Source organism: Ochotona curzoniae, unplaced genomic scaffold (assembly GCF_017591425.1).
Source record: "Ochotona curzoniae isolate NIBS_2020 unplaced genomic scaffold, NIBS_Ocur_1.0 contig_883, whole genome shotgun sequence".
NCBI lineage: Eukaryota > Metazoa > Chordata > Mammalia > Lagomorpha > Ochotonidae > Ochotona > Ochotona curzoniae.
The window spans coordinates 31,887,705-31,914,997 of record NW_024466599.1 but is presented as its reverse complement, the minus strand read 5'-3'; the positions used below and the strand labels follow the sequence as shown (position 1 = coordinate 31,914,997).

The 27,293-nt window shown below is 39.6% G+C and overlaps 1 protein-coding gene and 1 pseudogene across 1 annotated transcript in view; one reads left to right on the top strand and one right to left on the bottom strand.

Moving 5' to 3' along the window:
* Window positions 1-27,293, bottom strand: part of CAMKMT (calmodulin-lysine N-methyltransferase) — a 368,333-nt gene that overhangs the window by 26,829 nt on the left and 314,211 nt on the right. The window contains exons 4-7 of the mRNA XM_040993199.1: window positions 24,346-24,406; window positions 22,253-22,307; window positions 21,103-21,166; window positions 13,558-13,624 (exon numbers count right to left, since the gene is read on the bottom strand). Of these exons, the coding sequence (XP_040849133.1) occupies window positions 13,558-13,624; window positions 21,103-21,166; window positions 22,253-22,307; window positions 24,346-24,406 (247 nt within the window). The remainder of the gene's footprint in view (window positions 1-13,557; window positions 13,625-21,102; window positions 21,167-22,252; window positions 22,308-24,345; window positions 24,407-27,293) is intronic.
* On the top strand, window positions 7,985-8,911 carry LOC121164856 (annotated as a pseudogene).

Sequence of the window (27,293 nt, the reverse complement as noted above, 5' to 3'; positions counted from 1 at the left end):
GGCTTGTAACACATGCATAAATACAATGGGATACTAGAATATAGGCTGAGAGGGGAGAAATGACAGTATGTTACCACAACATCTTTACAATATACATGAAGTTTTTATAGTATGAATTGAAGATAGACTGTGATAAAATCTTGAGCAAACACTATAAAATAGAATAATAAAATGCACTACCTAAGAGATGGCAGAAAAAAAAATCAATGAATAGACAGAACAGGAAGCCAATAGCAACTTAATAGATCTACTCTGGCCACACCAGCTGTTATACCAAATTAAAGTAGTCTAAACACCCCCAAAACCACCAATAAAAAACAGAGAAGGCTAGTGTGAATAATAATAATAAAAGCTACATCCAAGTATTATATGGCTTGCAGTAAATGCATTTCAAACATGAGGACACAAATGGGTTAAAAATAAAAAGATGGGAAAAGACATGCCAAACACCATGAATCCGAAGAAAGCTGGAGTAGCTATATTAACACCAGAAATAGTAGGTTTCAGAGCAAAGACTATTACTAGGGATAAAGAAGATCACTTTATAATGTCCAAAGGTCAAGTCAAGTAGCAGACATAATAATTCTAAATGTTTAAGTGCTGAATAACAGAGCTTAGACTACATGAGGCACAGACAGAACTAAAAGGAAATATAGACAAGACCATAATTATAGTCAGAGATTTCAATATTCTTCCTTCAGTAATTGAACAAGCAGGCATAATATATGCAAAGCCACAGATGCCTTTATTTGTAAAATGAAGTATTTATTTGAAAGTCAGAATTTGACAGAGAGACATGGAGAAACAAAAGAGGTTCTTCAATCTACAGGTTCACTCCCTGGATGGCTGCAACAACCAGGGCTGAAGCAGGCTAAAGCCAGGAGCCAGGATTCTCCTCAGGGTCTTGCACACAAACAGCAACAACCCAAACACTGCCATTCTCTGCTGCTTTCCTAGTCTGTTGGTAGAGAGCTGGATCCAAAGTGGAGCAGGCAGGATTTCAACTGGTGCCTACAGAGAATGATTCTGTCACAGGCAGAGGTGCTACCTACTATACTACGATACCAGTCCCTATACTGTCAACTTGACTTAAATGATACCGACAAAATATTCCACTAAACAAAAGCAGAATATGTATGCTTTTCATGTGTTATAAAAATCTGCCAAGATAGGTAAACTATTTTTAAACTAGCCTGTCCAATAACAGTAGAATATACCTGCTTTTTCAAATAGAGTATACATATTCTCTGACAAAATATAAATCTCAAATTCTGAATAATTTCAGTTGTATTGTCCAAAGTGGAATTAGATTAGAAGCCAGTAGTCAATTTTAAAATCAATGTTCTTGGGCCTGGCATGATGGCCTAGTGGCTAAGGTCCTCGCCTTGCATGTGCTGGGTTCCCATAGGAGCACCAATTCTAACCCAGGAGGCACCACTTCCCATCCAGTTCCCCTGCTTGTGGCCTGAGAAAGCAGCCGAGGACAGCCCAAAGCCGTGGGACCCTGCACCTGCGTGGGAGACCCAGCAGAGGCTTCTGGCTCCTGGCTTCAGATCAGTTCAGCTCCAGCCATTGCAGCCACTTGAGGAGTGAATCATTGCACGGAAAATCTTCCTCTCTGTCTCTCCTCCTGTCTGAATATCTGAATTTCCAATGAAAGTAAATCTTTAAACAAAATCAATGTTCTTGTGGTGTGCAATGTGGTACACTGGGTTAAGATGCCTATATCTCATACTTAAATGCCTGGCACCTCTAATTGAGCTCTTACTAATGTGTCTTGGAGGCAACAGTTGGTTCAGGCGCTCAGGACCCTTCCACCCACATGAAAGAACTAGATGGATTTTAGGTTTCTGGCTTTGCCTGGCCCAGCCCTGGCTATTGTGGGCATTTGCAAAGTAAATCAGTGGATAGGAGATTTCGCTCTCTTTCTTTATCTTTTAAGTAGATGAAAACAAAAAAATTTTTAAATAAATATTCTCCAAACATCTTTAAATATTTGAACAATTAAAATATAGTTCTAAGTAATCTAGAGTATGAAGAAGAAATCAAAACAAATTGAAAAGTACTTTAAGACAAAAATGCAAGCAGAACATATCAAAATGAGTGGCTACTAAAGTAGTACTTAGAAGGAAATTAATAGCACTAAAAGCCTATCTGTATTAGAAAAGTCTGAAATTTAGTTTATATCTAAATAAGTATGAAGTGCTACATATAAACCCAACATGAGCAGCAAAAAGGAAGCAATAAAGATTAGAGTAAAAATGCACAAAATGGAAAATAGAAAAATAGTAGAGAAAATCCAATGAAACCAATCACTGGTTCTTTAAGATCAACAAAATTGGTAAGTCTTTTGCCACATTGATCAGGATAACAGAGACAACATAAATGACCAGTAAAATGAATGAGAAAAGTGAGGGTTTATCCTACCAACAGATAAGAAAGTTGGCTTAACATTTGAAATCAATCAATGTGATCTACCATAATAACAAGCTAGACGAAAAGGAAACCCATTTGATTATCTCTAAAAGCATAGAAAATGAATTTGACAAAGTCCAACATTTATTCCTGATAATAACATCCTGAAAAAGGTGATCTATGAAGCACCTTTGATGGTTAACATTGTAGTTAATGGTAAAAGACAATGCTCTCTCTGTAACACCAGAAACAAGAAAAGGATGTTTGCTCTCAGTTTTCAACACTACATTTGAAGTTCTAGCCAGTCCAATAGGGCAAGAAAAAAAGACACCATCTCTGTACAGAATATTTCAATGAAACATGTGAGTACAAACAGCTACCTAAATGAATGAGTTTGGTAGTTTGTAGGACATAAAATTCGTACAAGTACCAGTTGTGTTTTTTTATACAAGCAACAAATAATTAGGAGCTAGAATTTGCAATCTTATTTTATTAATAACAGCACTTAAAAATCATATTGTTAATAGCATAAAATACTATATGCACAGAAATGATCTGGATAAACGATAATACAAATTAAATAAGATCCAAATAAACAGGGGCAATTAAGTCAACAAATGACAAAATAGTGTGTGCACAATTTCAAATTCCTATCTTGTACTACAAATTGGATCATAAACCTAAATACAAACCTAAAACTAACTCAAATGGATAGAAATTTAGTAGAAAATGTTTCAGGCTTTGGGTTACACAATATTTTTTTCATTTTTTAAAAGATCTATTTATTTCTTTGAGAGGTAGAGTTACAGAAAGCAAAAGAGAGAGATTTTCTGCTAGGGCTGGGCCAGGCTGAAACCAGGAGCCAGGAGCTTCACCTGAGTCTCTCATGTGGATGAAGGGCTCAAGCACTTAAGCCATCTTTTGCTGCTTTCCCAGTGCATCTGTAGGGAGCTGGATCGGAAGTGGAGCAGCCAGGAATCGAATCAGTGCTTCCTCAGGAAAATTTCTTAGGTACACATAAGATACATGATCCATATAAGAAAAAAAAATGGTAGCTTAGACCTGATTAAAATTTACCCCACCCCTTGGATCTTGAAAGACATTTGAGAGGAATGGAAATGCAAGTCACAGGCTAGAAGGCATTTGCAAGTCACATATCTGATAAAGTGTTACATTCAGAACATATGCAGAAATCAGAGTATATCAATAATAAGAAAAGAGAGAGAGAAAAAAAAACTCTTCTTTGCTGGCTCACTACCCACATTCCAACAATGGTTAACACTGGGCTGGGCTATGCCGAAGACAGGAGCCTAGAACCCAATGTGTATATTTCATGTGATTGGCAGGGATTCAAGTAGCTGAATCATCATTTGCTGCCTGCCAGGGTATACATTAACAGGAAACAGACCAGAAGCAGAGCAGCCAGGACTTGAACCAGGTATTCTGATATGCAAACATCGCTAGCAGCAGCTTAACTGTTGCACCAAACACCTGCCCCTCTGGGAACTTTCTGAATCATCTATGCATATCTATAGAAAACACAGATATGTCTGCATAAAACATATGACATATCTGTATGTTATATATGTGTTTTACATATAAGTATATATATTTATATATAAAACAAACCATAACATATATAACATAAAGCTTTATTAAAAATATTCATGAAGCCTTACTGCTAATAGCCCAAAACTTGCAACAACATAAAAACTCATCAATCACTGAAACAATAAATAAATCACGATACTTCATTTAATGACATACTGCTCAGGAATGAAAAGAAATTGATGTAGTGTACAACAGCATAGATGAACTGCACAATAATTTGAGTGTCTAAAAGAATACTGGTAGTAAAATAGCTCATATTAAGTAGTTAAGTTTATTTAAAATGCTAGAAAATATAAGCTATATACTAATGAGAAAACCCACAGTAGGCTGAGGAAGGAAGAACATTCAGGTAGTAGAAAGGAGAGGCTACAACAGAGTGAGAGGAAACTTTTGGGACTGATGATGTGTACATGATCTCAATTGTACTGATGTTTCAAGGACATGTACACACGGGGGCTGCTTCCTAAGGCAGACAGTTTATTAAATGTCAATTTCACCACAACAAAACATAAAAGCTAAAGAACAAAAGCCTGCTTCCTGAAAAAGAACAGAATATACACATGCATTGAACAAGTCCTTGACCTATCCATGAGTAAGTTTTATACTCCAAGGGCATGACATTCACTCGCAAAAACTTGTAATAGATAATTCTTTTTTCAAATATAAAGGATAATTCTACCCAACATCCCAAAACATAAACAGGGAGCTGGACTGGAAGTAGAGCAGCTGAGACCTGAACCGGTCCTCTTATGGGATGCTAAGCAGAGGCTTACCATAGCTCTGACCCTTTGGCTCCACTTTCAATTCCAGCTTCCTGCTAGTGTGCACTCTGGCAGGAAGCAGGTAACGTAGCATTTGGGCCCGGCCACCTATGTGGGAAACCCAAATGGAGTTCCCACTTCCTAGCTTTGGCTTAATCCAGTCCTGGCTACTGCAGGCATTTGGAGAGTAAACCAGCAGATCTATCTCTAACATTCAAATGCATAAATAGTTTTAAAATGTTATTAAAAATTAATTAAAAACTAAAAGTAAGTAAACTTCTGATAGGATTCCTATCTTAAGATGTAAAACTGACACAAATTTTTTTTTTCATATAAAACACCTGTGTTTCAAATTTGCATAAATTTCAGTGTCAAATATAATGTGCATTTCATTGTGGTAACTACAGACAACCCTCCCCAAAAATATTTACAGTATTTCTTTTTCTCATACTTCCATGGTGAGTATTTCTCCATTTACCTTTATATTTGCACACCTTTGAATGCAGGGGAATCAGTCATGGTTTTAAACCTTGTTTCTATAAGGCAGTTCCTTGCATGTTTGTGAAAGGTGTGTACTGATACAATCCTTGATTCTGCTTCAAAAACAAGCACTCTTAGGGAAGGCAGAATGAGAGAGGAGAGTAAAGCAAAGCGATAGAAAAGACACAAGGAATATTTCTGGATCATCATTTTTTTATGTACTCTGGAACCAATGCTGCTACTGCTTTTGTTTGTTTATTTTAAGAATCATTTACTTATTTGAAAGAGTTACAGAGAGAGGTATCTTCCACCTTTCCATATGCTGGTGCACTATCCAAAAAGCTGCAATGGCCAGGGCTGGGCCAGGCTTAAGCCAGGAGTCTGCAGTTCCTTACAGGTTTCCCACGTAGGTATAGCAATCCAAGTACTTGGGTCATATTTTGCTGTTTTTCCAGGCACATTAGCAGAGAGCTGGATCAGAATTAGAGCAGCTGGGTCATGAACCAGTGCCCGTATGGGATGCTGGCACTTTAGGTGTTACAGCACAGCACCAGTTTATGGAACCAGTGTTTCTTTTCTTTTTATTTTAAGATTTATTTATTTTTATTGCAAAGTCAGATATACAGAGAGTAAAAAAGAGAGAGAAAGATCTTCCGTCCGATGGTTCACTCCCCAAGTGGCCAAAACAACTGGAGCTGTGCTGAGGCAAAGCCAGGAGCCAAGAACTTCTTCTGGGTCTCCCACATGGGTGCAGGGTCCCAAGGCTTTGGGCCATCCTCGACTGCTTTCTCAGGCCACAAGCAGGGAGCTGGATGGGAAGCAGGGCTGCTGGGATTTAAACTGGTGACCATTTGGGATCCCGTGGCATTCAAGGCAAGGACTTTAGCCACTAGGCAGGCCACTGTGCCTGGCCCCAAACTATGCATTTTTGTATTTTTTTCCGTTTTTATTTTCTCAATTTTTGTGCTTTAGAATATAGCACATCTTTAAATATAGGAGTTTCATTATTCTTATCAATGTATTTCAAACTGTCATATACAAAATAATAGACTAAAACATTGTCTGATGGGGCCATGGGTTTGGTGGTGTGGGTGAGGACACTGCCTGTGATGATAGCATTCCATGTGGACATTGGCTTGTGTCTCAGCTGCTCTGCTTCCAATCCAGCTCCCTGTTAAGGACCTGGGAGAAGTAGTGGAAGACAGTCCAAGTATTTGGGGCCCTGACACTCACATGGAGATTGGTTAGGCTCCTGGATCCTGGCTTCAGTCTGGCTCAGCTGTAGCCATTGTGACCATGTAGGGAGTAAACCAGAAGACGGAAGATCTCTTTTCTTTTCTCTCTTACTCTGACTTTCAAATAAATCATAAATATTTTTAAAGAAAGAATCAGAAAGTAAGAATTGGTATCGCTTCCAGGTGATGAGATTGTTTATTTGGAAAACTCAACAGAATAAACTGACCAAGTACTAGAAATAATAAGAACACATTGAGATATAAACTCAACATTTACTGCACAAATATGATAGCTTTTAAAATGTGCTACCTATGCAAGTACAGCCAGTTAGAAAATGTAACTTATGAAAAGTTCCTATTTAAGACCAACAAAGAGATTACTTCCAAAAATAAGCTTAACAAAAGAAATGAAAATGCTAGTGAGACATCTAAAAACACAAGAAGACAACTTGTTTTTGAACAGGAAGATTTCAACTCTTAAAAATGTCATCTTAGTAATATTAGCAACTTAATTTGCAATTTTATTTCAATCACAATGAAAATGCCAGTATAATAAAAATACCAGCAAAATATTAGCAGATTCTGAAAAAAATCATAATGGCAAGGCATTAATCCTAACAGTTATGAAAATATATTGCAAGTTACAGAAACTAATACCATATAAATAGACAAAATTCACTTCTGGAAATGCATTTTGCAAATAAACTTGAAAATGCACAACTTACATACAGATGTGTTTCACTGACACTGGTATAGCAAAAATACTGAGAAAACAAAATCCATGAATAGGTTAAAAACTAAACTGTATGAGTGGTACATTGTGATGTGGCCACTCTAAATTCTCAGCAGTTCTCGAGAGTCTTTCACCATAATTCTAGCAAAACTCACTAAGGGTGTATTTTATCAGAGAATTTCTGAAAAAGAGCCCTCAGCTTCCTTATCTCTGTTACTGTCTCCTAACTTTCCTGTTCAACCTGACAAAGAACAGGTAGTGTGTACTCACGTTGTCAGTCTACAGACCTGCATGTGCATGCCAGCAAAGAAGCCAGGACCCAAAGGAAAGCAGGTCTCAGGTTGAGAAACTCACATCTCTATCTCTAAAGCTTGATTTGCTCCTACAGAAAACTGACTGCATAGGTCTCAGGGATTCATGTCTTCTGAAATGTGCTCCAAGTACAAACCATAAGAGTTTTCATCCACCAAGGATAAAGTGTGCTAATTGTGTCAGGAAGTGGGGGGAAAAATGAAGCAAAAATCCTTGCTTCGAGAAAATGATCTATTTCCCTCCCTTAACATGTCAGCTGAACAGTATGTGATCAACACAATGGGGTTCAAAATAGTGGTCAACAGAGCTGGATCGGAGGCGGGAGCGGAGAGCGGACCCGAGAGAGCCCTGAAGAGCCCCACGCCGTCGGCCTGGTTACCATCACACCCCGGGAGGAGCCGTAGCTACAGCAGCTGCACCCAGTCACCACCACAGCTATGAGCAGTGAAGCCGAGACTCAGCATCTGCCCACAGTCTTGCCCTTGGTGCCACTGACACCAAGCCCAGCACCACGGGCACTGGCACAGGGAGTGGTGGACGGGGCTGTCTCTACATATCAACGCCTTCGGGTGGGGACAACAAAGTCATCATAATGAATGAAGGTTTGGGGAACAGTAAAATGGTTCAGTGTAAGGTACGGTTATGGCTTCATCAACAGGAATGACACCAAGGAAGATGTATTTGTACACCAGACTGCCACAACGAAGAATAACCCCAGGAAGCATCTTTGCAGTGTAGGAGATGGAGAGACTGTGGAGTTTGATGTTGTTGAAGGAGAAAAGGGCGCAGAGGCAGCACATGCTACAGGCCCTGGTGGAGTTGCAGTGCAAGGCTGTAAACATGTACGTCGTAGGGATCCTTCACTCAATTACCAGCAGGATTACCAGAATAGTGAGAGTGGGGGAAAGAATGAGGGATCAGAGAGTGCTCCCGAAGGCCAGACCCAACAACCAAGGCCTTACCGCAGGCCAAGGTTCCCACCTGACTGTATGCAGAGACCCTATTGGTGTTAACCATAGTATTCTAACCCTCCTGTGCAGGGAGAAGTGATGCAAGGTGCTCACCAACCAGGGTGCAGGAGAGCAAGGTAGACCTGTGAGACCGAACATGCGTTGAGGTTATAGACTACGATTCCGCAGAGGGCCTCCTTGCCAAAGACAGCCTAGAGAGGACGGCAATGAAGAGGATCAGGAAAATCAAAGAGATGAAAAACAGGGTCTGCAGCCACCTCAACTCGGTACCGCCCAAGTTCAATTACAGACGCCCAGATAATCCTAAGCCACAAGATGGCACAGACAAAAGCAGCCAATCTACCAGCTGAGAATTCAGCGGCTCCCAAGGCTGAACAGGGCAGGGATGAGTAAAAAATGCTGGCTAAACATCTCAACCATCTCTGAGTTAATCATCCAAGAAGAAATGAATATGAAATTCCAGCAATAAAAAATGAACAGAAGATTGGAGTTGAAGTGCTTGCCTTTTCCCTGTTGACCACATTACTAGAACTATCTGTATTGTTTATGCAGCACGAGGATTTTATTATTTTTACCTAAAGATGTCTCATTTAGTAATGACAAACTTTTTTTTAAAGCCTGTTTTTTCGCAATATACCTTTAAAGATTTTTAAATTGTTTCATATCTGGTCAAGCTGAAGTTTTTAAAGAACTTCATTTTTAATTTGTAAAAAAAGTTTACAACTTTGATTTTTTCAAGAAAGTCAATAAACTGCAGGCACCTGTTAATAAAGGACTTTAATAGTCTAAAAAAAAAAATACTGATCAACAGGGCTGGGGTGGTGACTCAACAGGCTAATTCTCCACCTACAAGTGCCAGCAACCCATGTGGGCAACTATTCATGTTCTGGACACTCCACTTATGATCCAGCTTTCTACTTATGGCTTGGGAAAGCAGGGGAGGATGGCTGAAGTCCTCGTACCCCTGAACTTATGCATTCGTGGAGGCAGCTCCTGGCTTCAGACTGGCTCAGCTCTGGTCATTACAACCATCTGGTGACTGAACCAGCAGATGGAAGATCTTGCTCTGTCTCTGCTTTTCTCTGTAAATGTGCCTTTCAAATAAAAATAAATGTTAAAAAAAAAACAAACACATACACACTGGTTAACAAATGAATGAACCAAGAGACATGGAAACAAAGCCAATTTGCTTTGTACACTAAGAGAATATGCCATATTAAACTATGGTACTATTAAGTGCAGCACAAGTTGAAAGGAAGAAAAGATTAGGGTAGAATGAAATAATCTGAGAAAGCAGGAAATGGTAGTTGACTTATCAGATTTAGAAGGACAAACAGGAAGAGAGCAAGACTGGCCAAGACTACAGGAGAGAAAGACAAATGGGTTGGAGGGGCATGGGATGGATGACAGAAGCAGAAAGGGGAGGTTGGAGAACTCTAGAGGCAAGATAGGATGACCAGAGTGAGGGCAGATGGCAGAGGGCCTGGAAAAACCGGCAATTGGACCCTTGTCTGTTGCAATGAACATTTAAACATTTTTCCTGCATACCTAATTTCAACTCCAAAGGAAAGTGACCCTCAGCAAAGGCATAAATTTTAAAGGACAATATGGCAAGAGAACCAACAGCCCATCTTGGGGATCCACACAAAAATAAAATCTAGGATACAGGAAAAGCCCTTTTAAAACAAGTTCTGTAGTTTACTACAAATTCATGGTTTACCAAAGAGTAATAAAATTCACAACCCTAAATTCAGAAGCAACTATTACATAATAAGTCTTCCTAAATGATACTCATTTTTAATATTACAGAAGGGTAAATTTAACAGATTTTTAAAAAAATAATAACTTTCAACCACTGCTAACCAGAAAATGATGCTATTCACTAATTCTGGTAGACCTAGAAGAAATATATAAGCCGTCAAAAGCTCCAATTGGTTCTTTGTGAGACAGTCACAATTAGAAAGACAGCTTCGGATAAACCTAACAATTGAGATGCTGTAAATATCTTTGCTATTTCATTAATTTCTAGCTATATTTAGTAGCATGGTTTCCTTTGTTAAAGATTGACTTTCAGTAACTCTGTGTTCTCAAAGGCGATTACTTGGGACTTGTTTGCTAAATGAATGGATGGCTGCCCAGATGGTGTAATGAATGAACCATTAAATGACTGCAGTGAGATCTTGCTTCAGCGAGGGCCCCTAAACCTGGCCAGGACTCAGGCTTTCAGTCTGTCACACAAGCACATCTTGCATATTTAGCCAACATGAGACTGGGACGAGGATGGCTCAGGTGGCAAGAAAAGGTGGTGTTTAAAAGAAGTTGCTCTGGCAGGTATGGCAGTGTTGAAGAGAGTGAGGTGGATTTACCAGCAAGTTACGGAAGCTCGAGTGTCAGAGCCCATCACCTGGCTGGCCCTCTCCTAAGGAACGTCAGTAGCAGGTTCATACAGCCACATCTTTCTCTGAAACCTAATCAGAGTACGATCTAATTGAACTCATCTCCTATGGAGGGCCCTCAAAACAAGTTTAAGGCGTGGGAGTGGTTGTTGCAGGACCAATGCCAGAGTCACCAAGAACACTGCCCAGCCAAGGGAGGCAGGGGCTTGGGGTGCCAGTCAAATTTCCGGACAGTTTCTTGTTCCTTTTTTAAAAAATCTTTTTTTTTTTTCCTTTTGGCGTACGGTTCTCATATCACGACTTTCCTTTCAGCTTTTACATCTTTGCAAATGAAGTCACAAGAGACATTCAGCTGTGAGAAACTTCATGTCAAGCTTTGAAGTGCTTTTTAATAGCAGAAATATTTGGCTCACGTGTGGGCTTTGTAGCTATGGTAAATACTTCTTAGTTATCTGTCGCTACTGTTATTCCACACCTCCAATTTGGAGGAGAAATTCTGCATAGGCATTGAGGCACTAAAAGGGAATATTGAACTATATCTTAGCTCTTTTGTGAATGGGTTCTTTTTATTTCTTCTCTCATGGAACTAATACTTTCCTCATATTGTGCTGGCTGTGGGTGGGAAAGAAGTGGCTAGAAGGCAGTGCTGATTATGACATCCTCGGTTGGCAGGTTCTTTCAGCTGCTTGCAGGTTAAGTGGTCAAGTAGCACCTTAATAGAAGATCAAGACATCTCAAGGACTGACACATCCACCTGTTATCTGGCAAGTGCTTTAGCAGACTTTGGACAGAATGCCTGCCATGGTTGAAAGAGAAGAAGCTGACTGTGATTAGCATGAGATAAAAATGAAAAAAAAAAAGAAAGAAAGAAAAACCAACACAAAATCCCTCATCTTGGAGTTTCCTGCATGAGTATTGAGACAGACTTGATGGGAAGGTACATACTAAAACAACACATTCAGAAATGGCATTTTTGAGAAAAGAGAAATAGAAACAAAAGCTATGTGTTCAGCATTTGGGCTATGCCTGTGCTGAACAATGCCATTTTGCTTCTTGATGTAGCTTAATTATTTTATGAAGAGATGCTAGAAAATACTATTGCACTCCATCAGTTAAACACTTGACATTTTTATTCCTCCAAATGCAACATTTTAGAAGTCTAGATATGTTTATTAATTAGTGATTATTAACACCCAGTAAACAACATTATGTCTTGTAGAAACACAATCTCTCTTCACAGCGTGAAGCTGAAATCTATTATTCCCTGATTCCATATGCTGAAATACACTCAAATGGTCACAAATGACCTTAAGCATTAAATAAATGTAAATGAGGACAACATAGCAAATGCACTTTTGATTGATAACTAAAAGACCGGCCTGGAAATCCTGCCCCAAAATGAGGCACTCTCTGGAGGGGTGGGGCGTCTGCGCTGAGGAGGAAAAGCCACCCCACCAGTGCAAGATGCACAGGTAATGGCAGACAAGCACTCCCTTTCCCTGGACCTGCCTGAGTTTTACTGGCAAACAGGTTTGTTTATTTATGCAAGCAGTGCAGAATATCCTGCTCCTTTTGCCCTCTGCCTTCTTTGAACATGCTAATATGGGATTTACAAACACATACACAGACACTCGGCAATACCAAATAAGAGAAGAGAGAAAAAATCGCAGCTACTCATAATGCCAATAGAACAATTACATTGGGTTCTAAACACTATAGCTGTTTAACCCACTTTTTTCCCCCAAAACTGAGCAGATGGGGCAGAAAAGCATGTTATCTTTAGCATAAGAAAGACTACAAATATTACAGGATGACCGATTAATGGTAATAAATAAAATAATTCAACAATAGAAGTCTTCTAATCAAGTCCAGGGTAGAATGCATATAGGAAAAAAGCACACATACAGATATTTCACATGAAAATAATTAAATGAACACTTCTTCCTGAACATTCATTACCAACAGGACAAAACGAAACAGTAAGGTCACAAAACGCACTACTGTCATGGTGGAGGCCAGGCATCTCTCCTAGTTTTGGTAAGAGTGATCAGGATCTAAAGGGGAATGGACACCTGATTCTCTAGCAATCATGGAATAGAGCAGGGTTTCCCAATCTCAGGTCCTCAGCATTATGACACTGGGGGCCAGAAGCTTCCTCCTGGTACCATGTTGAGCAGCATCCCTGTTCTATACCTAGCAGAGGCCAGAGGCAGCACCCTTTCCATCTACCCCATTCCTCCTCCATCAAATCAAGACAACAGAAAACATATCCAGAGAGTGTCCAAAGTCCTCTGGGAATGAGGGGCAGAAGTGATCCCAGCTGGAGAATTGCTGGAATTAGAGCCTATTAGGAGGGTGCCAGGTTCTCCCACATTCATATTGTACAATCTCAACTCTGAAGTGATCCCCAACTCTGTTGAGCATACTTACCTTCAACTTTCTTCACCTAGTAATTGGAAATAAGGAGAGTATCTGTTTACCTCATGCGCATTAAATGTGATAAATGCACATTGCAAGACAGTCTCGTCAAAGGCATGGAACAGCACCTGATATTGAATGTACTCGGTGAATGTTAGTGATTGTAACTTTCAATAACCCACAGTATCAAGAAAAAGCATTTCGCCTGGAGTATGTGCATCTTACCAGCTTGATATCTTCTGGGTTTTAAACACACCAGCCTTCTGATTTCTTGCGATGATGTCTCTTACATCTATAGGACACAGTTAAGCAAGCTCCAACAGTGATTGTCAACTGACTAAAGAAAAAGGCAAGAAAAACAGCTCACTGTCACAGTGATCTTATTTTATATGCGACAGTTGTAATGAAGAGACCTGAGCTGTAGGGTGTGAGGTAGGTCAAAGGTATGGTTTCAACTCAACCCACCAAATGCCAACTTCCCCCAAGCAAGCTCTTTTAATCCCCTGGGCTCTTTTAATCCACCTGGGAAACAGACATCTGGAAAGCACCTTGGCAAGGTCCTGAGGTATGGGTGCCCCATGGGTGCCATGCTCCACTTGCGTAGAAGAGCTCAGAGCCCAAAGGTGTGCCTCTTTCTGTCAATGAGGAGGGCCATGTCAATCTTCTGAGACTTTCCTAAATGCTGTTAGGGAGGAGGGTGGAGGGTGCACAGCAGCGAAAGACTTTGAGGGACGTGAAAAGACAAATATGGACAAAAGTATGCACAAGCTGGGAGAGAAAATGAATTACTGAAGAAGAAAGTGAATCCAGTTTAAGTTCCTTCAAAAAACTGTCAAAAAAACTGTCTTAATAGACTTAGGTTGTGGCCTTAAGCCATCTGCTGGTCTTGTCCAAAGGAGACAAGTTTAGGGAAGTGAGGTATGGAGACATGAGTTCATTATATCACCCTGCACCTGAGCTAAGCGGGTGCCCCAGGGAGAGCCAAGTTAGGTTTCAGGAAGGATGGGTTTCAGAGCAGCTGGTTTCTTTAACTTCTGCATACTATGCATCTTGTAACTGTTCTTTTCCCTCTCTTTGCTCTGGCCTTTGTGTAACTCAGAGCCAAATGTATGATCTCACTCTAACAACCCTACGCCATATCCCATTGGCATATATTTCCTGAACTGGCTCCATCAATATCCTTTTGGCTTTTTAATTTCCAATTGCTGCCCTCTCCCTTCTCATTTCTTTCATATGGACTACTCTGTGTCACCATAAGAAGCCTCAAAGCCCCTCTTTTGGAAGAAGGCAGGTTTGAATAAACAAGAAATGAAATAATGCCAGAGAAGGTTGCAAGCTGGACTAAATTGGGCCCATGCGGAGGACACCAAGCAGACATGCGATGCTCCCCTATGGCTTGGAAAAACAGATTTTCTGAATGCTCCAAGCAAGCGTTGGCCGTGATCTCCCTGCAAGAGCACAGCCACAGGACTTTTTAACCCAAATCTCTGCTTCAATCACCAGGCACACCCTTTCCTTCTTAGAGTGAATAAGCAGGTACTGTGATAGCTTTCCTCCCCTGGGAGTGGGTAGGCCAAATCAATTAGGTCCCCTAACGAAGTGCTTTGTGAAGGTTTACAAAAGTGCTATAATGCAGACTTTTTTTTTTCTGAGTGAACTTTCCTGTATGCAAATTAAATACCGTGAAATTACATTCATTAAAAAAAAATAAAAGAGACTAATTTGCCTGCTTGTTTTGATTAACTAAAATGACACATCGGCCTACAGCTCTGTCTATTTCAGGAAGAAAGTATTTCAGGAAAAGTCTTCTAAATGAGATGTCTTGAAGAGGACAGCTGACATCTTTATTCTGAGAAGAACAGAATGAGCAAAGAGTCAAATGACAACTGTTTAGGAGGAAGCTCCCCCGCACTCTGGACACACCCTACTCGGCGTTGCTATGGCATCCAACTACACTTCAGAAAGCGCCTGGTACACCTGTAGCGTCGTATGAGTACATGACTAATCTGTCAAGCAAAACATATGATTTTGTTAGTGGAGGTAATACTTTTTTATAAAACAGTCACAGGGAAGTTAAATTATATAACTCAGAAAACCTATTAATAATTTTTAGTAAACATCTTAACACTATATACTTTTATACAATTTATAAACCTGTGACTACAGGTGGCCAGGCTGAAGCGTGCACATGCATTTATATCCTAGAAGCAATTTTTTAAATAAGAAAAAAAAATCCCAGCAGCTTTTAGGTTGCTTTATTTTTAAAACTGGGAAGGAAATATATTTGTGGGCTTTTAAAATTTTTTCTTAGTATTAAAATCAGTTCAAAGAGGAAAAAACGAAAATAGCAATTTTAAGCTCTTCCTATAAGAGGTACCTTCTGATACTCTGCTCCACCCTCTCCTTTTACTTAAGGTCAGATGCTGATGGCTCTTCTGGATGGCACTGTGTCCAATAACAGATCTTATCATTCTTCTGTGTCACCTCAGGGTAATAAAGGAAATCCAATCAAATCGAGTCAATATGTCCAGGATAGTGTTCAACACCACAAGCCAAATTGTGTTCTCTGACCTGTACCCACCTTCTGGAAGACTTCAGTGGGAGGGGCTGAGCACAGGGTACACTTTAATGTGATTTCTGATTAAATGGATCCAGGACAATCACCTCCAATCCTCTTGTCTGAAAACTAGACTTCCAGAACTCCAGATAGTATGCTTTTGGCTAAAAGGAAATCCCACTTCTATCTAGATTTCCTTCTTAAGCAAGGTATAGATTAGGAGTGGGGCACCGTTTTAGTTTCGTTTCCATTGGCTTTTATTCTTAAAAGATGTGTTCTTACATCATAGCAATGACCGTGTTTCAGCATATATACTATAGATATATATAAAGAAAGATATATAGATACATACATATATATATATGAGGGCTCAAAAAATTGGTGGAAAGTCTATCTTTTAATTTCATTTTCCATGAACTTTTTGAAACCCTCAGATAAGATTATCAAAATACCAGTCCCCTATCAGAGATCATGTTTATTAAGAGTTATTCACACATTTTGAGAGTTGGCATGGTTCTTATAACAAGGAAATGTTTGTAGCAAAAATAACATGTGTGATTCACAAAGCATTACTTTTCTTGGTTTATATTATGCTTACTTTCATTAACTGAGGATAGGAAACCGAAGTTACAACATAAATTATTTTCATTTTTGATCTGAAGGCTTTTGTAAAATGCTTGATGTGGTCTTTGCTATTTGCTATCTTAAAGCTAAAAAATTATTTTTTAAAATACTATTTTAAAAGTCACCATTAGAGAGAGAGAGAGGGAGAGACAGAGAGAGGATCTTCCATCCAATAATTCACTACCCAAATGGCTGCAACAGATAGGGCTGAGCGAAGTGGGAGCCAGGAGCCAGCAGCTATATCGAGTCTTCCATGTGGGTGGCAGGGACCCAAATGCTCGGATCATCTTCTGCTTTTCCCAGGCCTTTAGCAAGGAGCTGAGTTAGAAGTAGAGCAGCCAGGACATTAATTGGTACCTATATGGGATGTTGACTTTATAGGCATCAGCTTTACCTACTACACTGTAACATCAGTTCCTACAAACATTCTTAAAGGCACATATTCATTAGTCCAGGCTTAATGAAGCATAATGTATGCTAGGTCCAAACCATACTGGAGACTCACTCATGTCAATTCATTATCATTTGGGAATAATCCTGGGAAATGCTCTGGTAAAATGAGGCTTGTGACAGTAACTAAAATAAACTTTCTTTCCCAGCTCCTTGGACCTAATTATGTGAACATTTACACCATAGAACCAAAACAACTGCAAGGACTGCAAGAATTGCTTGGCAGTTTCTCAGTTTCTTTCTCGTGTATAAATTCCCTCTCATCTAGGCATAATCCATGGCTCATAAGAAAAGAGCCTAGGTCTGCCTGGTCCATTGCTGGATTTTTATTTGCCTGAAGTGCCATATAGTCAATGATGGTTAGATTGACTTAAACTTGGTTCACAAAGGTATTTGTTGGGGGTCTTACCCAATGAGGATCACAGACTTCACTTGTGACTCATCTAGTAGAGTCATAGCTCATGGCTAGTAGAGGAAGGGACTTGGGACTCCCAAACCCTTCTATAGTCAACATAGGCCGAATGGGCCACAGGCACCTCCATTTGTCAGGTACTCAAGTCAGGAATTCTGTTAAATCAATTACTATATAACTAGGACAGAAGATTTACCAGCTTTTGGAAAAATCCCAGGCTCAAGATCATGATGAGGCCATGTATGCACCAAAGGGACAAGATCTTCAGTCAACAGTACAGAAAGAGAAATGGCTCACCAAGCATTGGTATATGCTGTGGATAACATGTCATGCCTTTAAGAGGATGGCTCTAGGCAAGGTGCTCATACCGGACAGATGAGAGAGTGAAGCCACAGAGGGTTGCCCACCTTGGCATGTTCTATTCATTGTGATGTGGAAGGCGTGTAGCATCAACAACTCAGCATACCATCTCTCTCCCTCCTTTGGTAATTGCTATCTCTAGCTACACACCTTATTATCACTTTGTTTACTACACTAAAATGCCAGTGTTGGTGGGGTGAGGGGTTAGAAAGGAATGCATTTCATACTATTTTTAGATTAGACTTTAGAACTGGCTGCATCAGGTGGACCCATTTGCAATTTCTCTTTTGTTCTCCAGGGTGCAGATAAAATGACATAAGGAGGGTGGGCTAGCTTTCAGGTCGGTGGGGGTGGGGGTGGGGTGGTGAGGCTGTGTGCCAGACTCACCCCAGGAGTGCAGCTCAGAGAACCGCCCCAGGAGTTGGAGAAAATACTCAGGACTTGCAAAACTCATTTTTGCCTTGAGTCTTAATCTCTTTTCAGATACCTCTGTTTAATAAATTTCAGGTCAACATCTAGCTTTCCAGGGTCAAGATAGAGGGCTCGAGGAGACAGAGCCAGTCCATTTGATACATTTTAGAGAAGTGATAAATAACCTCACAAGTGGTGTGCCATAGATTCAGAACTCATCTACTTGTTGCCTCGCCTATTAAAAAGAATAACTGAAGATTAAAAGGAAATGTCCGTTAGTGCTTTAAAAAAAGTAAAATTCAGAATCTTAGAAGCTTGAGACTTAGGAAGTAAGACGTAGCTGCGTTCACTAAATTTAGAAGCCAAGAACAACAAAATTATTTTTTAATGATTAAAATAATCTACAGGCCAATACTCAGATGTGATGTGCAATTGCCAGGTCGATTTTCAATTACATTTCACTGATGTATTCATTTGTTTCTTAATGTGCTCATCTTGCCCATTAAGAATAATTAGCAGCTTTGCTTAGAGATTTTCTGGCTTCTGGGAATGTCTCTCCCCCTCTTTTTTTTGTTGACATCCACTTTTACTTTTTAGAAAATAATTTTTGGATCATATCCTGCAACTGCTATATAATTTAGGCTTCCTAAAATTTTAAGGGAAAGATGTAAACAGTCATTTTGAAATAAGTTTGTTTCTATCTCTATGCATCAATGGTATGTGAGTCAGTGAGTTATTTTTACAGAAGGTGGGCATACAAATGAGAAAAAAATGCATTCATATTAAGCTCACTTAGTCCAACAGATTACAACAGATGCCTATTGTAAGCTCTGTTAGCAAATCAAGAGCAGCATTAGTATTAAAAGCAGGGAAAAAACACATCGCCAATTTTAAGGCTTTCTGCATGCTTTTTCCCCTTAATTAACAAAAAATTAGATCTAGTTACAACAGAAAAAGGCATACAAACATAGAACAACCACATGATTAAAATACCGAGCTCTGTCGGCAAAGTCCTAAGAGCTGAAATAAAACACCCGGCCCATTTGGATCTGCATCCTGAAAGGACCTCCTTTATCCACGTTGTAAACTTCTTCCCCTCCTGCCCGTGGGCACCCTGCTATATTAAACCCATTGTAAAACCCAGCACAATAAAGCACTCTCAGGGCCGAGGCTCTGAGGACCACATGTTAAAAATCCATTTTCTTGGGAGGGGGGCTTGTACCAATCATTGCTTTGAAAGGCCGGCACAGTGAATACAGAATCTGGGATTTTCTCTCCAGTTTCTAAGGGCTGGCATGGCATCTTCGCTGTTCGAAGCAAAGGTGTGTTAATTAGTGATATCAGCAAGCCCTCCCTACCCCGTGAGTTTGTGCTCTAGCTCAGTAATCATTTTCGTACAATGACATGTACACACTGACTACAGATGCTTCCCAGAGTTCCAGAAAAGTTCCAGTGGCTTTCTGAGGCTGTTGAAGGAAGCACCTGCTGACTTGTAAAGCAACCATGGGTTACTGGGCCCCATCTCTACATGCCTGTGTCTAAAATCGCCTTTTCTGGTCTCATACTCCTGTTTTTTCTCCTCTCTCCCATTCCCATTCCCACCCAGAATACATCCACAGGGGCTGAGCTGGCACATGGTAGCTTCCTCTTGTTTTGTGTGTTCCCTGACACAAGGAGGAGGGGCGCAGTGACATGATACCTGCACAGAATCCACCGTGAATAAAGCAGACTGAATGAAATAACATCCGCTCATCTTCAGGCATATTTTGAAAAACTTGCGACAGTCTCAAGAACATGATTAAAATCCTGCATTTTTAAAAAAGGAAGCACCTTTTGTGATCTCTTTCCCTTGTGTGAAAGGCCAAGATTGTGATTGGCTGTTTTTCCTTCCTGATTTTTTTTTTTTTTGAAGTCTGTCAGGCAATTAGCTGGGTGGGGCTCTGCTGACGGTATTAGCTGCTCTGCTTCCCATACCTTCCGCTCCCAGTGCAAGCAGCCCTGAGCGAGCTGCTGCAGCAAAGTCTTAGTATAAAAAAAGAAATTACAGAGCAGAGGCAGAAGAAGAAAAACCTGAAACACATTTTTATGTAAGAGGCCACAAAAATCAAAACTACTTTGGTCACCTGGAGGGTCTAAAATTCAAATAAGAAGACTCTCTCCCTCACAGAGTAATTGAGAGGCACATAAAAAAAAAAATCCAGAGCAAACATATCTTCCACTTTTCCTCTCAATTTCTAACGGCTGTTAACTGCCCCTGAACAAATCAACTCGGCTGCTAAAGTAGCCACAAATTATGCTTGCTTTCTTAGTTAAAGCACAGTTCAATTTTCATGAACTCTGTGTACACATGAGTAAAGCATAATCTAATAGAATAGGGTTTGAACTGTAATAGCATAGCAGTGAGAGAGATTTTTTTCTTTAATCCTAAATGAGAAGAAATAATGAAAAAGGGGGAGCTGTTTCCGGGGGGGGGGGAAACAGGTAGTGCCTCATCAGTTACAGGTCCATGGCATGGCCTAGTATCAAATGTCTGAATGATTATATCGCACATGAACCTGGATATTAATATTTGCAAGCAACATCCGAGACAATAAAATTGCCAAAAAAAAAAAAAAGGTATACTGGCAAATTTTCATGGAGGGAAGAGAACAAGATGGTCTGAAAATGATTAGGAAACAAATTTCCTCATTGCCTTGAGAGGTTCCTTAAATACAGGCTCCTACGGAGAAGTGTCTATAAAAAAAAATCCATCGAAAGTGGAGGGGGGTGGGAGCAAGGCCACGTAGCCATAGTCCATGAATTCATATATTTCTACTTTTCCTTAATTACTTATTGTCTGTGTGTGGGGGGAAACTCTCTTTTAATACCCCATGCTGTCTTTCTTTATATCAATTGTTACTCAGCCGGGAAAAAGGAATGAGCACAACAAACCCGTTTTCTATCTGAATAAGGATACTTCGGATGGCCTTTTCATTCCCATCAGTTAACAGAACTTCTTTGACATCTGCAGAAATAGCAACCTGGAAGAAAAAAAAAAAAGGAGCACAGCAAACAATGAGCAAATATGCTTGTCTGTGTGGAAGTGAAGACAGGAGTGACAAGCCTTCAGTATCATGCTTCCTCACCTATTTCTCTGTAACAATCTCCAATCTTTTTTCATTTTATGTCTGCATTATTTTAATCATTCAATCAAATCAGTCAATACTTTTATCATTCCATTTGCGGGAGCCTCTATCTTGCTATCATTCTGTTCGGTAATTGCATTGTGACAGCGGATGATGGTATTCTGAGAGCCTTTCATTTGCGGGCTTCTGTTTATCTAGTAGAGCCATCATACAAGGCTGTCACTCTGCCTTTCAGCTTGCGTCTGTCTGACTGCCTGATGCCCTTCATATAACTTTGCATTGCAGGCAGATGGCTTTGTGAGGGTAATTTTTTTGTGAGCTTTGACATGCTCGCACATTGGGCTGTAACCTCGACACATTGTATGAGAGCGACAGGTTTGTCAAATGCCAATCAGGGTAACAATATGCTTTTATTTGTAGAGACATAAAAACTTGTCTAATGCACTGTGCTGCTACATAATATCTCCTGAATACATGAGTCAGAACCCAGAGAATGGGAACGACGTTCCTGAATGGCCAATCTCATTCAAAAGAATCTAATTACTGAACGCTCTGGATCATGTTTGTTGGTGTAATAATGCAGGCAAAACATTAGCAGCTATATCATGGTGCTCCAACTGTGATTTGCCAGGCTAGTCCTGTATCTTAGCAAATGGGACTAGAATCAAAAAAAAAAAAAAAAAAGAAAGAAAAAGAAAAGAAAAAAAATTGCTTTCGTAATGGCGAAGAAAGACGGTGCAAGGCCTGGAATGTCACAACAAGCGATATTGACTACACGGAGGTAAAATGTTTCTGCTCATCGAGGCAACCATAAAATCAATATGATCCGAAAGTAAGTCAATCTAGAAGGTCTCTCAAGACCTGGCAGCGTGACCGCAGCTGATGCTGCTGGCGGTTCTCTGACCCAGCAGTTGGAGGCCCTGGAACATTTTTCCTTTTGTTTCTCCCTCTGAATGGGATTGGAATTGAGAAAAGACCTACCATGAGCCCAGCCAAGCATGTCATGCCACCCCCTAGCTCACACACAGCAAGGTCCCTGAAAGAGAGAAAAGAAATGGTAGAACCCATACAAATGAGATGAAAATGGTCCGGGAGATATATATGTTACAAGAACAAATTGCCATCTGCGGGAGGACGGCGCTACCAGGAAGTTGTGGAGACAGGATGAGGCTACCGCATGTCGTTTTGCGTTTTAAAAATAATTATGAAATAGAAAAGTCACAAAGCAGGCAAGTCAGTGGGGGTTCCCTCATTAGCGTTCACTGCAGCATTACCACCGCTGAGCTGAAAAACCTGAGAAGGTTCCCTTTTTTTCCCTCTTGTCAATGGTGCTGTCTTTTAGAACTAAACTAGCTAGAGTAGCGAAAGATAATTGTTAGGAAAGGATAACACTGTTAATCCACATTCATGCCTTCAAAAACAGTTAGACAAGTAAATGAAAAATATATATTAGTGTGGATATGCCTATATTATTGTCACAGCCATAGAACACACACACAAATAAATGCGAGCCTGTAGTTTTTTTCTATACATATGTATATATATATATAAACTAAAACAAACGGAAACATTTTGGAAAGCTGAACCACCCCCATAAAGGACAATTACACAAAGAGCATTTAGCAATTAACACTTAAATCACAACTGACCCCAACACAACACAGAGGACAAACAATGCAGGCACATGGTACGGTTAAGCCAGCAAACCCATGCCACACTAATGACTGGGTTCTGGCTTCTCCGCCCAGAAGTAAAGCGGCTCAGAGCTGAAGCTTGACAGTCTGGGGTGGCATTCTGCACTTACCCTCCCCTTTGTGCCTAAATATCAGCCCCTCAACGTGCGACATTCTCGCCCTGGCCCCCCTGCTCGCTGATTGGAGCGCCAGTGGAGCTTAGGCACGGTGAGATGAGCAAATGCCAGACTTGCAGCCCCGCCACCCAAATTCAGAGCTGCCCTGAGGTGGTTGTATACGCTTAGACCCTCCAGCTTGCTGCTTCTTACCACTTCGGGAAGTTGATTAGCTCAAGGGGAGGGGAAAAACGGAAAAGGAAAAAAAAAAATTAAAACAGAAAAAGGGATGAGAGGAGAGGGAAGGGGAGGAGGAGAAGCCAAGCAAGGACATTCTAATTTTAAAATCCACTCAAGGAGTATTTAGTTGCTCAAAGCAATTATATAACAGTAAATGTGGGTCCACAGAGTTTAAAACACACACACACACACGTACACACATATTATTGACCCATCCTGTAAGTACATACTGTTAAAAACACACACCACGATCACTAATGGCCTGTACGGGTTCATAACAGGCTATTCAGGAAGCACACACTGCATAATTTGTAAAATGAGAAATAAAAGAAAAAAACCCCTATATTTCCTGGGACTATCAAACATCTTCAGAGTTTCTAAATAAAAGGAGTGGATTTTTTTTCCTCTTTCCTAAATTCCATCCACAGATTTGATTTACAATGTACACTGACTAGTTGGAAAGACTTATTTTCTTAGCATGAATCTGAAACAGTAATTCATATTTCACAAACAGGCTTTGTTAGGTACATAAAATACCTTTAAAGTCAGGGCTGGGATGACACCTTTAAATAATAGCTAGAAGGTATTATCAAGTATTCTATAGTGACTTCCAGAGAAGTTTAAAGAATGTCTTTATGGTTTTTGTGGAGTTCCCCACCCCCACAGTCCCCCCCTTTTTTTTGACCTTTACAATCAGTAAGAATTGATTGGAAACTTCACTTTTGTTTCCCCTAAATCAAAGCGAAATAAAATGCCCTGAGTGGAAATCAAAAGCCTTTGACATGTGGCATACAGCTTGCTGTGCAATATTAGTACCCAAAGGCAATTCCGATTTCTTCTCAGAAGCAACATGTGTTCCCTGTCAACTTTCTCCCTTCTGTCTGGTCTTTTTTCCTTTCTTTCAACTTCATTTTCTTCCTTCCTTTTTTTCTTCCACAAATTTTAATTTGCAGAATGTAATCTTGGCTACTTGGCTACTATTAATATGCAGATTAAATATCCATGATGCGTAAAAACAACAACAATGAAAATCTCTTTTCAATACCTGAATGTGTCACTGTGCTTCAGACAGTAGTAAGCCAAAACCTCTTCGGATGGCCAGATGCCTATAAAACACAAGGAGAGACACGGTAACTATAGCTGTTATCCTCCCAACAAATGGCTTTTTAAAATACCGTTCAATACAAGCTAGTTCAATTTAAGTCAAATTTAACACAATTATTACTACTTACATGATAACACATGAGTTTTTGGGATATTGTTGTTTTACAGTAGTATAACTTAAAACCTTTTTCTCCAGGACAATTGTAAAGTATTCCATACAAATTTTATTAAACTTCAATGACAAACAAATATCACACATATTAAAAGTTGAAATTTGACGGTAAAGGCTGAACCATTGTAACATTAAGGCATATTTAACTGCTTTATTGGGGGACCTCATTTATTTGACAGTAGAGATGCATACTGCAATGTATCTTCACGTTATGCTAGTCTCTATTATTGAGTTCAACTGTGAGAATATATATATATTCTTCATTACCTATATTTGTGTCTGCCTTTACCTATACCTACAATGCCATGGGCCACTTGAATAGCAGAAAATTGACGTACAATTGTTGCTGGTACAATATAGCTTTGTGATAAGGTGAGGAGGTCTGGCAGGAGCAGAAAATGGGGAGGGAAGAAGGGAAAGAGGAAGGAGAAATGCTTATACCTACAAAACTGTATAAATGAAAATAATAATGATGATATTTATTATTATTCCCTTCCTTTTCTCCTTTATTATTATTATTATCATTTTATGATACAGTTCCATAGGCCCTGGGGTTTTCCTTACTCCCTTCCCAAGTTTCCTCTTCCCCAATGAGTTTCCCTATCATATTACTATAGTACAGTTCTTCATAAACTGTCATATGTCCATCACTGTCGGCATGGACAATGGCAGAGAGCACAACCTCCTATTATCAAGATATAGCTAACAGTTTCTTTGGGAGTCCATCTTCAATCTGGAAGTAGAGATGCATAATGCATTATATCCTCATATCTGGATATGACAGTCTCCATTACACACTTACTATACATCCCCTTAAATGAAAAGCCACAATACAAAATCAACAACAGGAAGAAAAATAGAAATTTAGAATGCCATGGCGTTAAATTATATACTATTGGATATGATAGTCTCCATTATACAACTATTGTATATTCCCTTAAATGAAAAGTCACAAAACAAAATCAACAACAGGAAGAAAAAAAGAAATAACCATGAAGTTGAAAAAAATGCTATTGAATGACTAATGTGTCACTGAAGAAAAGAAAAAGAAAATCAAGAACCTTCTTGAAGAAAATTATGCTACTGTATGATCTATGAGTCAGTGAAGAATTTAATGAGAGAAAGAGTTTTAAAGAGATGAAACTAAATTTAAAAATATCAAAATCCATGAGATAAAGATTCTGCTGATCTTTGTAGGTGAGATATGTCTCCTGTAGGAAACAAATAGATGGGTTTTGTTTTTAATCCACTCAACTAAATTATGCTAGATTGATGACTTTAAGTCATTTACATTCAGGGCTAAATGAAAGGCTGGTAATTTGGTCCTGTCATTTTAGCAATGGGTTGGTCATTGATTTAGTCTTCTGTTGCTATTTTACTGGGATGTTCTTCGCGTTTGCCTTTGGTTTTGGTGGGTGCCTTCCTCTTCTCAGCCAAGAGAACATCTTTAAGTATAATTCGCAGGGCAAGTTTGGAAGAGGCATAGTCTTTTAACTTTTCTTTACTGTGGAGGAATTTTATTTCATTTTCAAAGACAAATAAAAACTTTGCTGGGTACGCTATTTTGGGCCAACAATTCTTTGTTTTTAGAATCTGGAATATGTCACTCCATTCTCTTCTGGCTTGTAGAGTTTCCTGTGAGAGGTCTCTTGTGAGTTTAATTGGCATTCCTTTATATGTCAGTTTATTTTTTTTCACGTGCACATTTAAGGATCTTTTCCTTATGTTCAATTGAAGAGAGCTTGATTATCATGTGTTGTGGTGAAGATCACTTTTGGTCAGGCCTGTTGGGAGTTCTGTGTCCCTCCTGGATGTTGTTTCCCAATTCTTTCTCTAAAGTAGGGAATTTTTCCCTTATTATTTCATTAAATACACTTTTAAGCCCAGTTTCTCTTTCTGCACCTTCTGAGGCTCCCATAACTCTTACATTTGGCCATTTAATAGTGTTTCTTAATTCTTGAGTGCTTTTTTTTAGCTTGATCAGCTCTACTTCCAGCTTTTTGTTTGTTTCCCCCTGGTGACAGGAAATATCTTCTAATTTTGAGATTCTTTCATCTGCTTCTTTTTTTCTAATTTGGAGACTCTCCACTGTACTTTTAATTTGCTCCACTGTATTCTTCATTTCTGATATATCAGCTTTCTTTTAATTCACTTCCTGTAAGACATATTCCTTAAACTTCTTTAACTCCTGTGTGACATACTTCTCGTTGTTGATAAGAAGTTTCATAACAAGTGTTTTGAATTCTGTATCCCCCATTTTCTCGATGTCTTCCTCAGTTAACTCTGAGGTTGGCAAAGGTTTTTGCTCCTTTGCAGGGGAGTCTTCAGTAATATTGATTGTGCCTTTGTCTTCTCTTTTGCTCTTGGCCATTGTATTTCTGGTTATCAGATTCTTCTCCTTGGGGCAGGTTTCTAAGCTGTGTCACCAACAGGTTTACAATTTGATTTTACTTATTGTGGTTGTTACACAGCTCTTTGTTTGTACTCTCTTGCGCCACTCCCTCCAGTAAGTTCCAGGTCTGGGTTCTTATGTTAGATTCTATCATGGTCTCCATAGCCCCAGCTTCTGGCTCACAACTCTTTACCTCCTGTGATACCAGGCTGAGGCTACACCATTGTCTGTACAACCTTTCTCCCAATTCCTGTTAGAGCAGTTCCCAGGTTTAGGGAGACACCAGGGGTCCTATATAACTAGACTGTTGGTGGTGCTGATCTTG